A 14,247-nucleotide genomic window follows, 5' to 3' on the forward strand; every position below is an offset into this window, starting at 1 on the left:
TAAGCAACACAAATAAGACTCTTTATTTCAAAATGTTTGCAATTAAATGAGTTCATGTCAGTAAGTCATACACTTTGACATACAAAAATACCGTGCTACTGATACAGTTGAATTAAATGGATTCTCCATGCAGGAGAAATTCACAGCATTATCAGTACCCTCGAGGAACTTTTTCACTCCTGGGGTGCATTGCTGGCCCCTGCATCACAAGCAATGTTGGTTTATTAGCTCGTTCTGCACAGTATTAAAACCATCATACCAACAGCCACTTGCATGCTGAATCCTCTCTTCCTTCTGAGATTTCTAATAAAGCAAACATCAAGCAACCCATCCTCCAGCACTAGGCTAATATGTACCTTCAGATACTATGGATGATGCTGCTGAGTAGGAAGAAATTAAAGCTTAAACTTCCTTTGGTTCTGTCTGGATGTCATAGACCCCAGTGGAAAAGAAGGAAAAGATTCAGTTGTCTTTTTCTCTCATCCACTGGAACAAATTTGCTTTCTCTTGTTAACATGACACTGAAGTTTAATCAAAAAGCTCACCCTAACTTTATCCTTTTGGAGTTGATATTTGCCTTACTCTTTTCTCACTCTCAAAGGTTTAAAAAGACTTGTATCTGGTACGATACTGCTGCAGGAGTAAACTTGCTAATACCAAGAACTTTAACAAGATAGGTGGCTGAGAGCCACTTCAAGCTTTCAAACTCCTCCCTGTGTGAGGAAACACTGACTCCTGGAGCCAAATGAATTTTCTCCTGCTTGTCACCCAAACAGCCACCCTCATCTGACTCATGCCTGGCTCCATCACTTAGAGGCAGTTTATCATCCCTTCCTTCCCGATGACAAGCTAAGCATACAGGACTTGGCAAACTGGACATTTGTACAACAAAATCATATTCTATTTTCTGCAGTGCATACAAAGAAGGGTTTCTTTAGGAGATCAGAGCTCATCAAAGCCTGTCATCTCCTTGAAGTAGCAGAAAAGTAGCTCAAGCAAGGAAGTAGTAGGAGAAATCTTTCAGAAAGCACAAAGGCAGGTTTCATAAGCGTGTCCACTCCAACAAGCTCTGGATAGCAAAATCATGTTTGAGTGCTGGAACTTGAAACAGTTTATTCTCAAAAAAACCAATTTATACATTGCTTTAAAACTCAATTCCTCTTCATTTTGGCAGTGGTTTTTGTCAGTGCCACATGCAGTAGATCCAAGGTGTTAGATTTTAACTCTTCTTGATGTGAAGTCACAAAGAGGCTTTAAAATTTTACAGTGGGTTAAGCTTCAGCACAAAGATTTCAGCCCCCAGCACATTCCTAGCATTAAGTATGAGGGTACAAGTCAGAGCCAGTGTGGTTTTTTGTTTTGTATTTTGAATAAGATGAAGTTGTTGCCCAGTCAAGGGAGGGCCAGATTGGCACCTGGGAAGCAACATGGGATTTCTTTAAAAAGCCATAAATATTTTCAACACAGTCAGTGCATAGGGCATTTCACTCTGTACAATAAAAATTGGTCCTGAAGTAGCTGAAGCTGTCCTTTAACAGAGGAACTAATTCTTCAAGAATTTAGTGACAAAGTAACAAGATACATAGCAGAAAGGAAAAGCATACTTCAGTTGCCATCACATCACCCAGCAAAAATATGCCCTGTGTCTTCTAACTCCTTAATCCAAGAGGTGAAGTTAACTGTCTTTCATAAAGACAAAAACTTTAAGGCCTGGAATAGCAAAATAAAACCATGAATTTGGAAGAGGACACAGATCACAAGATGACAAGTTCTGTTGTCTGGAATGTAGACACAGGTTTAAAATACTCTGCAAACCCATTTTTAAAGGAGCAATGTCAGACCAAAGAACTGAAGTTGTCTAACAGTACAGAACTCAGGACGAGGGATGAGTGTCACTCATTGTACTGACTGACTGTTGTACATTTTACTTTGTTTGGGCCATGAAGCCACACCAGCAAATTTCACTGTTTGGCCATCTGTGCATTCAGAGACTGCTTTTATCTAGTGGGTGGAGTTTCTTAGAATAAAATAAATATGAGAATATATTCTTTACTCAAGGTCTGAAAAACAGATTCTGTAGATGCAAGGTACAAGGTTTGACTCAGCCTGTCAGTGTCCCTTTAAATACAGGTAATCTCTACCTCCACCCTTTCCTACTGCACCTGCCTAGGAAGGCTTAACAGGGACTTAGAGGCTCTAAGAACATAATTATCCTGTGGCACATTCAGGGGAGAACATGAAAGACTACAGGCACAGGGTGGGCCTGAAACCACCATGGGCAACATCTTTAAAGGCAGCTGTACCCGATACATCCATGATCATTCAATTCAGTTTCTACATTCAGCAGCAGGTAAATGTAGACCAAATACTTTCAAGTTTAATGCAGCAGTGACATCTTTCTTCCTCCTCACCCAGGTCCTGCTGAGTGATACAAACTTGATAAGTGAAACACTCAGTGGTGTGAAAAGAGTCCCTTTTTATAGAAAATCTTCTTGCTGAGACAGTTCCTATAGAGAGCCCAGTGCTTCTCCAAAGCGGATTTTCTGTCCAGCTTTGAGGTTGAATCTGAAGTCCTTGGGTGCCTCAAAGATTAGCACGATCGTAGAGCCTAAGTTAAATTCCCCTAAATGTTCCCCTTTCCTCATGGGGATTCCCTCCTTGTTGTTGTTGGAGATGAAGCTGAAGTCATTGTAGGAACCTTTAGAGTAACTTGGACTGTTCGTGTGCAGGTCCTGTCCAGAGAAAGAAGAGAAGGATTTCAGTGCTCTGTATTCATTCATCACCACAGCTGTGAACTGTACACACTCATGCATTTTCCATGCACAAACTCACAGTGCAAAGGTGCAATAGGAATATTTTTTAAATTGTCTATATTGGAGACAAAACTGTTTAAATCAGTCTTAGAATATCAGTGCTGTGAAACACCCTAATTTCAGGGTAATAAGATTTTTCTTTTTTTTTAAATTTTGTTATGCTGCACCAACCTCAACCATTACCAGAAAGGTGCCTGCTATGATCCTGCTATGCTCACCTGGTCAAAGTAGATGCGGATGGAGCCCACGTTTGTTGCTCCTACAGCTGTTAGTGAGAAGAAGCCATGTTTCCAGTCACCTGTAAGGACAACCCGTTCATTGTGGCAGAACAGTTCCTTGATCCAGCGAGCAACTCCAGGATTGACAGACATCAGAGAGCCTGAAGAAGTGAGAAAATATTCAGGTTAGGTTGTCTGGTTTGTAGTGATAGTGTAATGCCACTCAGATGTTGTTTTCAGTGTAAGTGGAGCTGATCCAGTAAACAGCTCTGTCAGTTATTTGTAGGAAGAGAGGCAAGTGCCAGGCAGAGCAAATAAAAGAGAAGTCTGTGCTGAAAACAAAGGGGTCACAGAAGGATGTGCGTGGTGGGTCACTCTCCCTCTCATGGTGTTTGAAACCAAACCCAAACACTTAGGGTTTTGCTAGATACCAAGAAGTAAAATATTCTTATCTGCAAGAACATCTGATCCCAGCTCCAGCAGTGTAACTGCTCAGTTGCATTTTCTTTGCCAAGCACAAGCAGAGATCATCCTTTAGGCTGTTTGGTGTGAGCAGAACTATCTGTATTTCAGATGCAAACTGAATAAACAGTGTTTGGGAACAAATCAGCTCAGCTTGAATCAAGGGGTATTTCAAAGAACTCAAACAGTTTGAATACAGTATTACTGTTTTCACCATTTTTATGGTGATTTGCTCTGGTAAACCATACAGCTGCAAAACTCATTACTCTGTGAGACAAATCATTTTTCTACCACTGTCTCATATTACTGTACAACTTCTGCACTGGGGTGTCTCACTGTGCAGAGGCCCATAGCAGTGCTTCCCTCCAGAGCTGCTCTGCAGCTGTTTCCTGGGAACAGAAACCAACCTGGGAAATGCCGGCGGTGTGACACTGTCCAGTCTGTGGGCGAGTGGAAGCAGTGATAATCCCCTGGTGCAAGGTAAATTACACAGTGGTAGAGCTCATTCCCCTCCTTTGTGACCAGTTGTTTCTGAAAAGAGTTACCAGCTGGGGCTGCAGAAAAAGAAGGGAAAGGAAGGGGTTAAAGATATTCCTCCAAGTCATCTACCTTAGCCAGGCAGTCTGTGTTAGACTGTGCAATAGCAGAGGATTAAATGCAGCTCACATGGATTGGTGAGACTACAAAAACATAGGTTTCATGCAGAAATCCAGTATTTCCAAATGTTCCTTTCCCTTTACAAGAAAATTAGATCCTGGATTGTTTCAATCACAATGAAAAATTTTCTTTTGGAATTTGCCCTTCCCTAAGCAAAACAGCAGAAACTGAAATGCAGTACAACAGAATTTTTATTAAAGCTATCCTTTAAGAACAGAATTTGTGAAGAGTCCTCTAAGTCATTTAGAGGGGTAGTGCTTGAGCATGGATCTTGTTAGGATCCAGTTTTTGCTAGCCAGTGCTTGGGCCCATTTCAGTGTGCCTGCAGGAGTGCTGCAGCCATGGTATACAACAGATATTGGAGTCAAGTGTAGGAACCAAGCAACTCAGTTCAGATAATCAGAATGAGCCAGGCATGACTGTATAAAGGCACTGGTGAGAAAGAGAAGAACTAGAACAGCGACATGGTTACCCGCAAATAAAACAAACCAAAAATCAGACTTGCTTTTGTTTCTGACAGTGCAAGAAAATGTTACATTTTTTCATCTCTCTTATGATTTCTGAGAACACTGAAAGAGTACAGCAGCATAAATGCAGAACTGACACAGAACTCACCCTGGCTAAAATGCATTTCCTCTGTAGAGATGCGAGGTCCCAAGAAAGATTCCAGAGAATAAGTAACCCCTTTTACTTGCTCCACTTCACAATTTTTTACCTGTCCGAAATTCAGGATCTTTCCATCAGAGGGACTAATCTACAGCAAAGAGAAAAATAGGCAACAGTCAGCAGTTCATTAATTCCTCATGAAGCAGTGCCATTCCTCTGGGAACTGAGAGAAGTGGCAGGTAAAGCCCTCCCTTCCTTCCACTCACCACGCTGTGCACACAGCACACCGGCCGTGCCTGCGGTTTCAGCTTCCTGCGGAAGAACTCACTGAGGTTCCTGTAGTGGTGCAGATCCTCCACAGCTGCCTCCTTCATGTTCACCCCGAAGGTCCAGATGTACAGGCTGTACACCGGCTTCCGCAGCCACGTGGGCAGCTCCACCTGGTTCAGGCGGCCCCAGGCTCGCGAGAGCAGCCGCGTCGGGACCGACTTGTACAGGGCAACCTGAGGGGAGAGCGGCGGCACGTCAGTGCTCTCCCCACTGATGGCTCCCTTACTTCTAACACAGGAAGGGTCAGACTGTTCCTGCAAACCCCTCCCTTGAATTCATGTAGCCTTTAAGGCAGCAAAAAATTTACACTGCACTTCATCGTCATTCCCTCCATTCTGGCGAGAGTAGACAAGAGATGAAACATACAGGATAAAACTTCATATAACTTTAAAGTGAAGCCAGAATTTCCACTCCTTTGCAGGCTGAAGCTCCACACTGAAGTTACTGCAAACTGCCCAGTGTGAGGCTTACAGAAAAAAAAGAGACAATTGCACATATTCTAGTAGAACACTAATCAGAAAGGCTTAACATTACCGATGTATAATTTTTTGTGAATAACTAAATGAAAATTGACTGGAAAATAACTTCTCAGTGTTGGATGACATGTTCCTCAGATGCAGCTGCTACTGAGGGTGCTTCCCACACCCAGTACTGTGTGTTGTATGCTCTAATGAGTATACAAGTACCATCAAAGAAATGTACCCACTGGATACAGCTACACAGGTATCAACTTATACCAGCCTTACTCCTTCTCTCACAACAATGGGAGCTGCTAATTGCAAGAATATTAAGTGCCTTTATTTCTGTAGAAATACACCTTTGGACTTGCACCAAAACTCAAGTTTTAGCAAGGAAAACAAATGAAGCAAAGTTGGCAAGAGGTATCTGCTGTTGATGGAAGTGGAGAGATGACAACATCTTTCTGTTGATAATTCCAGCAGACAGCTCCTCTGGGGTTTGTGGTACTTGCTGTCAGCCAGGAAGCTCACATGGCTATGATGTAACTGGGGGAAGCTGGGGAATATGGACCAAGGGAACTGAACACTCTGAAACCAGTTTTACAAAGGAAGTGGTGATCTGCTGACTGGTGCTTCTGAGTGAGCAGCTACATTCAACTTGCAGCTAAACCTTGGGATTTTTCTTAGTGAGAGTAATTTGTTCTCAATCATATCCTTCATGATGAAGTCTTGCAAAACACAGCCATAAACACAAACAGAAGTATGCACTGGCTCCATCATACCAAATACAGCAAATTAAGATTTCACTTACAAATCACCATCCTGTGTACATACAGGGATATTTCAGAAAGGAAGTACCAACCTAACCTTACTTCAGATAAAACCTTCTAAATAAACAGTGCTTTCGGTTATATAAGCTGAAGTACTGAAGAAAAAAATGTTGCCATTTTATTTGACGTGCCCTGTACTGTATTAATTTCTAAAAATTAATTTTGCTGTTTTCCACCAACACTGAAAATGTACATACAACTATAAAATCACACCAATTGTCAAAATCAGTATTTCCTAGCAGCCCCTTCTCTTCAATGGAGCCTGGTTTTCAAGCTGATGGGATCAAACAGAACAGATGTTCAATGAAATAGGCTTAAGAATGGCAATTTTGTTCCTGTTTGCAATCAAAATACTTACTTGGTTGTTGGATTCTGAAATTGCATGATTTGTGGGGAGAATTACTACATGCAAGCCATGCCATACCCCACTCTCAACAGTGTCAGAGCAGAGATCTGTGTACCATTTGGACATGCTGGACTACAAATGCTCAATGAACTTGAGGAACAAACCCTCTTGGTGCGAAAATAACAGAAAACAAGAGACCATTTCAACAGAACCAGGAAAAGGAACTTGCCAAAAGGTTTGGTCTTCCTTGTCCTAGCCCTGATACTGTGATACTGAAGTTTCTGTTGACTTTCCCTGACTGTTAGAGTACAAAGTAATTCTCTGCTCCTGAAAAAGTCACTTGTCTGTGAGGCAATTAATCAACACAACCACAGTGAAAACTAAACAGAAGCATGAATTGCAGCTCTGCTTTCACAGCAGTGATCAGCAGGCTGCCCTGCATGCAGCAGCTCTCCCCCCAGCTGCTGCCAGCTCCTCCAGGACACAGCTCCCAGAGGTGGCACACCAGAGAGCTGCTCACACTTACCCTGCTCATAGGCCTCCATCCCACTCTGGTCAAGGGTTTAAGAGCACCGAAAGGCAGAAGGTAATAGAGAATAGTCAGAGGCCAAGAACGGAGTTTCAGAGCAGGCCTAGACATACAGCTCAGCTGGCCCAACCTTCGCCTCAGGGCCAGCTGGGGGAATTGCAACCTGAAAGATCACATACACAACATCAGAGGGTCAGGCATCTCAGCTGCAGAGCCACCAGCTTCCGACAGCTGGGTCACTTATTCCTGCTAAACGTTTCTTGATCTTTCATACTACAAGTCTTTACTCCTTTATTTTCATCAGTTCTTCCCCTTCCCAAAATAGAACAGTTTATCTAAAAAGTCCAAATAATGGTGTTCACTCTCATAGGTCACATTTTATGAATGACACCCTCAAAAATTAAAGGTAAGACCAGTTTCCAGGTCTTAAAGCCTTCACTGAGTATCCTGGTTCCAAATAGGGAACATGTGGACAAAGCCAATATTTCTACTACGGCACAACAGTCTAGTCTCCATAGCCCAATAATCAACTCCCCTGCCTCATAACCTGCTGCATCTCTTGATTTTTTTTGTTACATGGCTGTCTGACTCAGAGAGACCTCATTTTGCACAAATATCATGGCGAGAAGTTGACCTAAGTCTCACAGGGAAAAGCTGCTCAGCTTCTTAGCAGAGGACAGACATTGCAGGCCTCAGTTCAGACCCTTGCAGGAGGTCTGGATGCAAAACCCTTCAGGTCCCCATTTATTCTTTGGCTTCTACTCATGAAAAAGCCACTGGCATTTCCAAGGTCACATTATCAAATGGCAGTCTGTCTACCTGAGGGCAATCTATTGAAATGACTGACTGAACTCCTGGCTAGGACTGTTCTGCAAGCAGGCCACAGCGACGTGCACACACAAACTGAAGCGGCACAGTCTGGCTGCTCCCAACAGCTCACTCTCTCAAGGGATCCTGTGACATGAAAGAGGAACTACAAAATACTGCATATGTCTTTTCAAGACGGAAAGAAGCTGAGAATTTAAAAGGAAATTTTCTTGCCAACTCGTTCTTTTCAAAACTTGGGTCAGAATTAAAATATCAGGCAGACAGGTATAATTGTCACCACTTTGGGATACACGATGGTGCTTTTGGCTCAGAGATGTTTTTTCTGCAGTGAACACAACTTCTTTCCCTTGAAGAACTAATAAATAGAGAATGATCTGTGCATCTTAATGCAACAGGGAAAAAGAACCCTGAGCAGAAGTGCTGTCTTAGCAGAGTTAATGCAGGATTCTCAGCAGGAGGTAGGACTGCCACGGGAATAGGAAGGGACACTTCACATTCTCCCTCCCATCCCCACCACCCAGCAGAGCTGGCGGGCCAGGAGCCGGGTTGGGTCCTGTTCTCCCCCTCCTGCTGCTCTCCCCCCCTTCACTGCAGTCGCTCCTGGACCAATCCCTGCAGAGCTGCATCGCGTTGGAGCCCTCGGGCTTCTCACTGCCTTGGCCTGGTTTCAGAGCGGCCCCTCAACTAATTTTTCCATTCTCCTAGTGATAGAAAGTAGAAGGGAAAGGAATGAAAGCTTCCCCATTCCCCTTGTCAAGGAACAGCATGCCCTTCTCTGCCAATACAATGTATAAGGAGCTTTATAGTAATTAGGCCAAACAAAAGCTTCGCAGATGGCTCCCGCTCCTTCTGCCCAGAAACCCTCCCAGCCTCCCTCCTGCTTCAGTCACCATTCCTGCAAAGCAGAAAATACTGAACAGTACCTGAAACGAGTTCTCCTACTTGGTGTCCCACCAGCAGAGCCAGCTGGGCCTGGACTCTCCAGCTGTGGGTGCTGGTCCCCGGCACAGCTGCTGCTGCCGCCGTTCCCTGAACGCAGCCTCCGGACATGAATTTTAACTTTGCGGAGGTTGTAGCAAGAGGGTGGAGGGTTAGATAAAGCTTTGTAGCATCTCACCATTTCCCTGTGTGGAGCTCTGGTCCCTGCAGGGTGTTTGACTGACACATCGTCAGGGTGACGGCTGTTGCAAGGCTCAGTCTTTTTTTCCTCTACCTCTCTTTCCTTTGCTTGCTCCGGTATAGGAGAGAGGACACGGCGTCACAGTTCCTAAATCCCCCGCTGGTTTGTCTCTGGATTCCCTCTCTGTTTCCCACTTGAATCTCTGCTACGAGAGTTGCAGCTATTGCAAACAAACAGGCATTGTGTCATATTTCAACATCCCACTACAAAGCCGACTCTGCACACGATAAAAATGAGCTGTCCATATGAGCAGTCCTTGCTTGTTGCTAGTCCGGGTGGCCATTGAAGCCCAACTCCCCAAAAAACACCCTGCAGTCTGTCCCAGGCTGCTGGGCAGCAATGCTCTAGTGAGAGGAGCAGCCAGCTGGCCTTGCACAGCTCATCCCAGCGCCAGCCTGAATGCAAGGCTGGGAGGAGGAGTGGGGCGGAGAAGAGGAGGAGGAGGAGGAGATAACTCCCAGCTTCAATTCTGCAGTGCAGCAGCTGCTGCTAAGAGTTCTGGACTCTTGGGCACCAAAAATCCTTTCCTGCTCTTAGTGTCCAGCTTGTAAAGAACAAAACAGAATGGAAAGGAATGTATTTCTATTTTACAACTCTTGCCAGACACAAACATCCATCTGCGGAAATCTGCTTCCATCTAAAAACACTCAGTTAAGGGAACAGGTAATGGATGTTCTTCTACAAATAACCAGATACGTACAAAAAAAGCCAGTTTTAGGGCCAGCTTGAGAACTGGATATAAAAGAAGTGCTATGTGTCTATTATGTGACTTTCAGTATTGTCACAGCTTTTATGTCCAGTAGAACTAAAATATAAAACAGTAGGAAACTGCTTGGTAGCTGGTTTGATTCTTAAAGACCAAAGGCTGCACTGTTTCTATCTAAGCATTCTAAATATACAGAGCAATTTCCCTCTTTAATCCTACAGAACACACCTCAAACATAGATTTTCTGAATCTCTTGTGACTGGGTTTGGATTGTTAAGGGAGTCCTGCTTCAAGAAGTGGAAGTCAGATAGCTACATCTCACCTCAAGATTAAACCAAATACTCAGAACAATTTCAGGACTGACTCTCTAGTGGTTCCATTTCACTTCTGCTTTCTGCTGAAGCTGGGTTCAAAACAAACAGAAAAACCCCTCCTTGTTTCCAAAGCCTTCTAAGCACCATGAAAACTCTGTGGCTAACAGAGTCGATGAAAAAGAGCACTGTTGCTCTGATTGAGGGAAAGGCTTGTATTGTAACAGGGATAATGCAGGAGGAGTGGGAGGACCAGCAGGAAAAGCTAGAATTAACTAGCAAATGGCATCCCAGTCAGGCCTCAAAAGGAAAATATTCAAGCAGTAATTGTGTATTTTGATTGGCCTTCAACTCCAAATATTACAGATACTCCCTAGACACACCTCTGGAGGGGCTCATTAGAGTATTTTTCTCCGGTAGAAAACTTCTCTATGGTATTTGTGTGTCAGGAAGATCCAAGACCTGTGTGCATGTTGTTCAAGCTGAATTTTAACAACTGCAAATTAAAAAAGAAACCAGACTAACTGAAAGAAGGGAAATTTAAGATCAGTGAAAGCACTCAAAACATACTCCTTCCTCCCTGAGCCTTGTGCCAACTCTTTTTGTTTTCCTATTTAAAATAGCATTTAGTCTTTCTCTGGCTGGCACAAGAAACTCCTACACAACAAAAACGATGCCATCTGTATAGTAAAATGCTGAAAGCAGTTAGCCAAAATCCTATCAAAATTCCAAGAAAAGCATCAAGGAGCACAGGAGAGCTACTTTGGGAACATTAGAAATTAGTAAATACTTAATTTTAAACAGCAACAAGCTAAATCGACAACACTCTTTCAAAAGACACTTCATCTGACCAAGACAAAATTATTTTTCACACTGAACACGTGTGTTCACAGAACTGTGGGGAGAGAATTCGTTTGGAGCTGGGCAGGAGCAGCAGAGCACCCAGCCCAGCAGCTCCTGCAGCCAGGGTGGAACCCTGCTCCCCATCCCATCTTCTCCTGTGCAACCTTCACCCTTGCAGAGAGAGAGCAAACACATCACATCTACTTCAGTGCTCTTCCCTTCAGGATAAGGGAGGTGACCCACAAGCTCTGCCAGTAAAATCCAATTTGATCCCTCAAAACACTTTTAAGGAATTATCATATTCTCACTGAGTAACCATGATTCTATGGAAGCATGTACCCAGATAAACAGCTGAGCTGCTCCCTAAAAAAACCCAGACACTGAAGTGTTCTACAGCCTGATGAAGTGGGTAGTACCACCTTTCAGTCCAAAACAAAAAACGTGGGGCAAGAGAGAGATTCCTCTCCAGGAAGGGGAAAACATGAGTGTTACAAGTTTTTTTTCTCCACCTCTTAAAAAAACTGTGTGCAGCCAAGTAAGAAGTTTCTCTGAAGTTCTGTTCTAGTCCCCTCATTACATGCACCAGGATGCCAATACCTGAGTCCTGCTGAGATGCTGACATGCCTGCTGTGGCTGCCCCAGAAGTAACATGCAGTTCCTATAGTGCAAGAAGGCTGAAATGAAAAATCCACCCTGAATTTACCTACTTTCCATGGGGAAAGGAACAAGAACTGCTCATCAGACAGCTCATGACAGAGGAACTCATATAATGGCATCTCAACAGCTGGACCTCTTGGGATGCAGGCAGTGCCCACAGCCTGTGTCAGCTTAGATATCATCAGCTTAGATAAAAATCTTTAAAATGTTTGGTTTGTAGGGGTTGCAGACCATGCCCAAACTCCCTCACCTGTCTGAACTCACCCAGAATTCATGCTGGCAAATAAAGCAGCAGTTAGCAGCAGGTATGAATCCATAGAGAATGATCTCATAGAGAACTGCTAATCTGCCAGCTATGCCACAGCTTCTACTCTGTCAGCTCAAATAAGCATCAAATCCTGGGACCTCTTTTAATTACTTGTCAAATAGTGAACTACTGAAATCCTTCTCTCAAGTGTTAAAAAGACACAGCAAGGCAGTTGCAAGAAAGACTAATATGCAACTGAACTGCAAACCTGCAGCCTCGGTTTTAAACCGTAAGCATGAATCATTAGGCTTGGAATGTGCTGGTCAGTGCTCAAAGCCCTCTGGTCAAACTTTCTACATTTGGTCACAGAACTACTGTTTAAAAAATGCACCGAACGCACCCCAGTGCTGTACTCAAGTGCCAGCAAAAACTACGGTCTTGCACTCAGGGGCGAGGTACTGGGTGCCCGTTGTTAAATTCCCTTTCCTTTCCCAGCAGTAACTGTTTAATATCACAAACCTCATCCCTGCTCCCACCCAACCTTCTCCGCAGGCGGCCCGGCAGGACAAACACTGGATATTCCACACCCAGGCAGGAGCTCCCGGACTCGGAGAGCACAACAGAACCGCCCCGATGCCGCTGGAAAGCTGAGCGCAGGCTGAGCGTCTGCCAAGGCCACGGGACTGCCGGGCAGCGCCTTCGGGAGCTCTCCCGGGAGGAGTTTTCCAACGGGACGGCTCCGCGATTGACCAGCGCTGCCTCATGAAATGCACCATGCTCGGCTGCATCCACCCGTACTGCCTGAAATGCTTTACCTCTCGTCTGAAAAAAGCCTTTCTATACAATCTCTCTTCGTCTATTAGGAAAAAGCTTTTTATTGCTTTCCTGTAACTTTACAATGCTGTTTCAGTTACTTTGTATAAATAGAGCAGGGAGAGGGAGAAAAAGAAATATTTTAGGATAGCCTAACTGGACGACTGGGTTCTGAATTCTGTGCCAAAATCCCGTTATACAGTCTCAAAGATCTTCTGTGAAGCAAGGAGATAAAGCTTTATTTATTTTTAAAAGTGAGATGAAATTTGATGGCACCCTTTCAATACTTTGTAGTAGTAATTTCCAATTAACGGTTTAGAACAACACTCCCCAGTACCACCCCCTACTATCGCCCCATTATTTTAGTTCAAGATATCAGTAGAGCAAACTCTCAGCTCCAGAAAGGATCTCTAAAGGAAGCAGAACTCGCATTACATCCTCCCCACAGAGCAGCACCCGGCGGAAGCTGCGCAAAAGCTCCGGCGGCTCCTCGGCCTCCTGTCCACCCCGAGGGACTCTGGACTCCGATAAGCTGGTCCAGCAGACTCATTCTACTTAAATCTACTCAGAGATTACTCATGAGTCGACTTTGGAACACCACCTGAAACTTCCAGCAAGCCAGAGTGAATCACCCCTTGGCCGCCAGCCCTCGCACATCTGCCCTGCGGTCCGGTAGCCCTTACCTGATGCCCAGGGAAGTCTCCTTCGTCCCGGCTTTCCGCCTTCAATCGCCAAAACGACACCGACCCTTCCTTTCAAAGCAGTTTTCAGACACGTGAACAAAGCTCGGCGGACTGTGACCCCCCCCCCCATGGCACCGCAGCCATCCCGCCCCCGGGGCCCCTTCTCCGGGCTGGGAGCAGAGGCGGCCGCAGCCGCATCCCCCGCTCCGTCCCGTTCCTACCTCCCGCCGCCGGCAGCCGCTCCCTGCCCCGCTGCGCTGCGCTCGCTCCCGGGCGGTGCCGGCCCGGCCCGGCCTTAAGGAGCAGCGCGGGCCGGCGGCCCTGCCCCGCCTCGGCTCCAGCCACTGGCGCTGCTCGGCGGCTCCTTCCCGCAGCGCCCCGGCCCCTTGGAGGAGGAGCCAGGGCAGCACAAACGCAAAGGAAGAGAGCGGAGGGCTCCGGAACACGGGCTGCCCCCAAGGGTCAGGCACTCCTGGGGATCAGCGCACAGCTTCCCAAAGAGCCGCTGGCCCGGCCAACGGGGAAAGAGAATTGTCGGGCAGCAAGGCAATGATGCGGATTCTGTGCCTTGCACAGCTTCCCACCGCGTGTCCGGGTGCGGGAACACAATCCCACACAGGCACTGGCAGCCAAAGCACCAAAGTGTGCTCCAGTCTCACAAACTGCTTCCGAAAAGCTCAGCTAAAGTGCTCCCTAAGCTCAGCAAGGCGCTCAGGAAGATGCACAGGAA

The 14,247-nt window shown here is 45.4% G+C and overlaps 2 protein-coding genes across 2 annotated transcripts in view; one reads left to right on the top strand and one right to left on the bottom strand.

Moving 5' to 3' along the window:
- Positions 1-4,764, top strand: part of SFI1 (SFI1 centrin binding protein) — a 30,934-nt gene extending 26,170 nt beyond the window's left edge. Inside the window, exon 30 of the mRNA XM_071445566.1 lies at positions 3,000-4,764. The gene's annotated coding sequence lies outside the window, so the exon portion shown is untranslated. The remainder of the gene's footprint in view (positions 1-2,999) is intronic.
- The window catches only part of PISD (phosphatidylserine decarboxylase), a 24,805-nt gene continuing 10,558 nt past the window's right edge, over positions 1-14,247 (bottom strand). The window contains 5 exon segments of the mRNA XM_071445582.1: positions 1-2,732; positions 3,032-3,192; positions 3,901-4,047; positions 4,766-4,904; positions 5,023-5,259. Coding sequence (XP_071301683.1) covers positions 2,508-2,732; positions 3,032-3,192; positions 3,901-4,047; positions 4,766-4,904; positions 5,023-5,259 — 909 coding nt within the window. The 3' untranslated portion in view covers positions 1-2,507.

This window comes from Agelaius tricolor, unplaced genomic scaffold (genome assembly GCF_023055355.1).
Source record: "Agelaius tricolor isolate 1412-34295 unplaced genomic scaffold, bAgeTri1.0.p SCAF_20, whole genome shotgun sequence".
NCBI classification, from domain to species: domain Eukaryota; kingdom Metazoa; phylum Chordata; class Aves; order Passeriformes; family Icteridae; genus Agelaius; species Agelaius tricolor.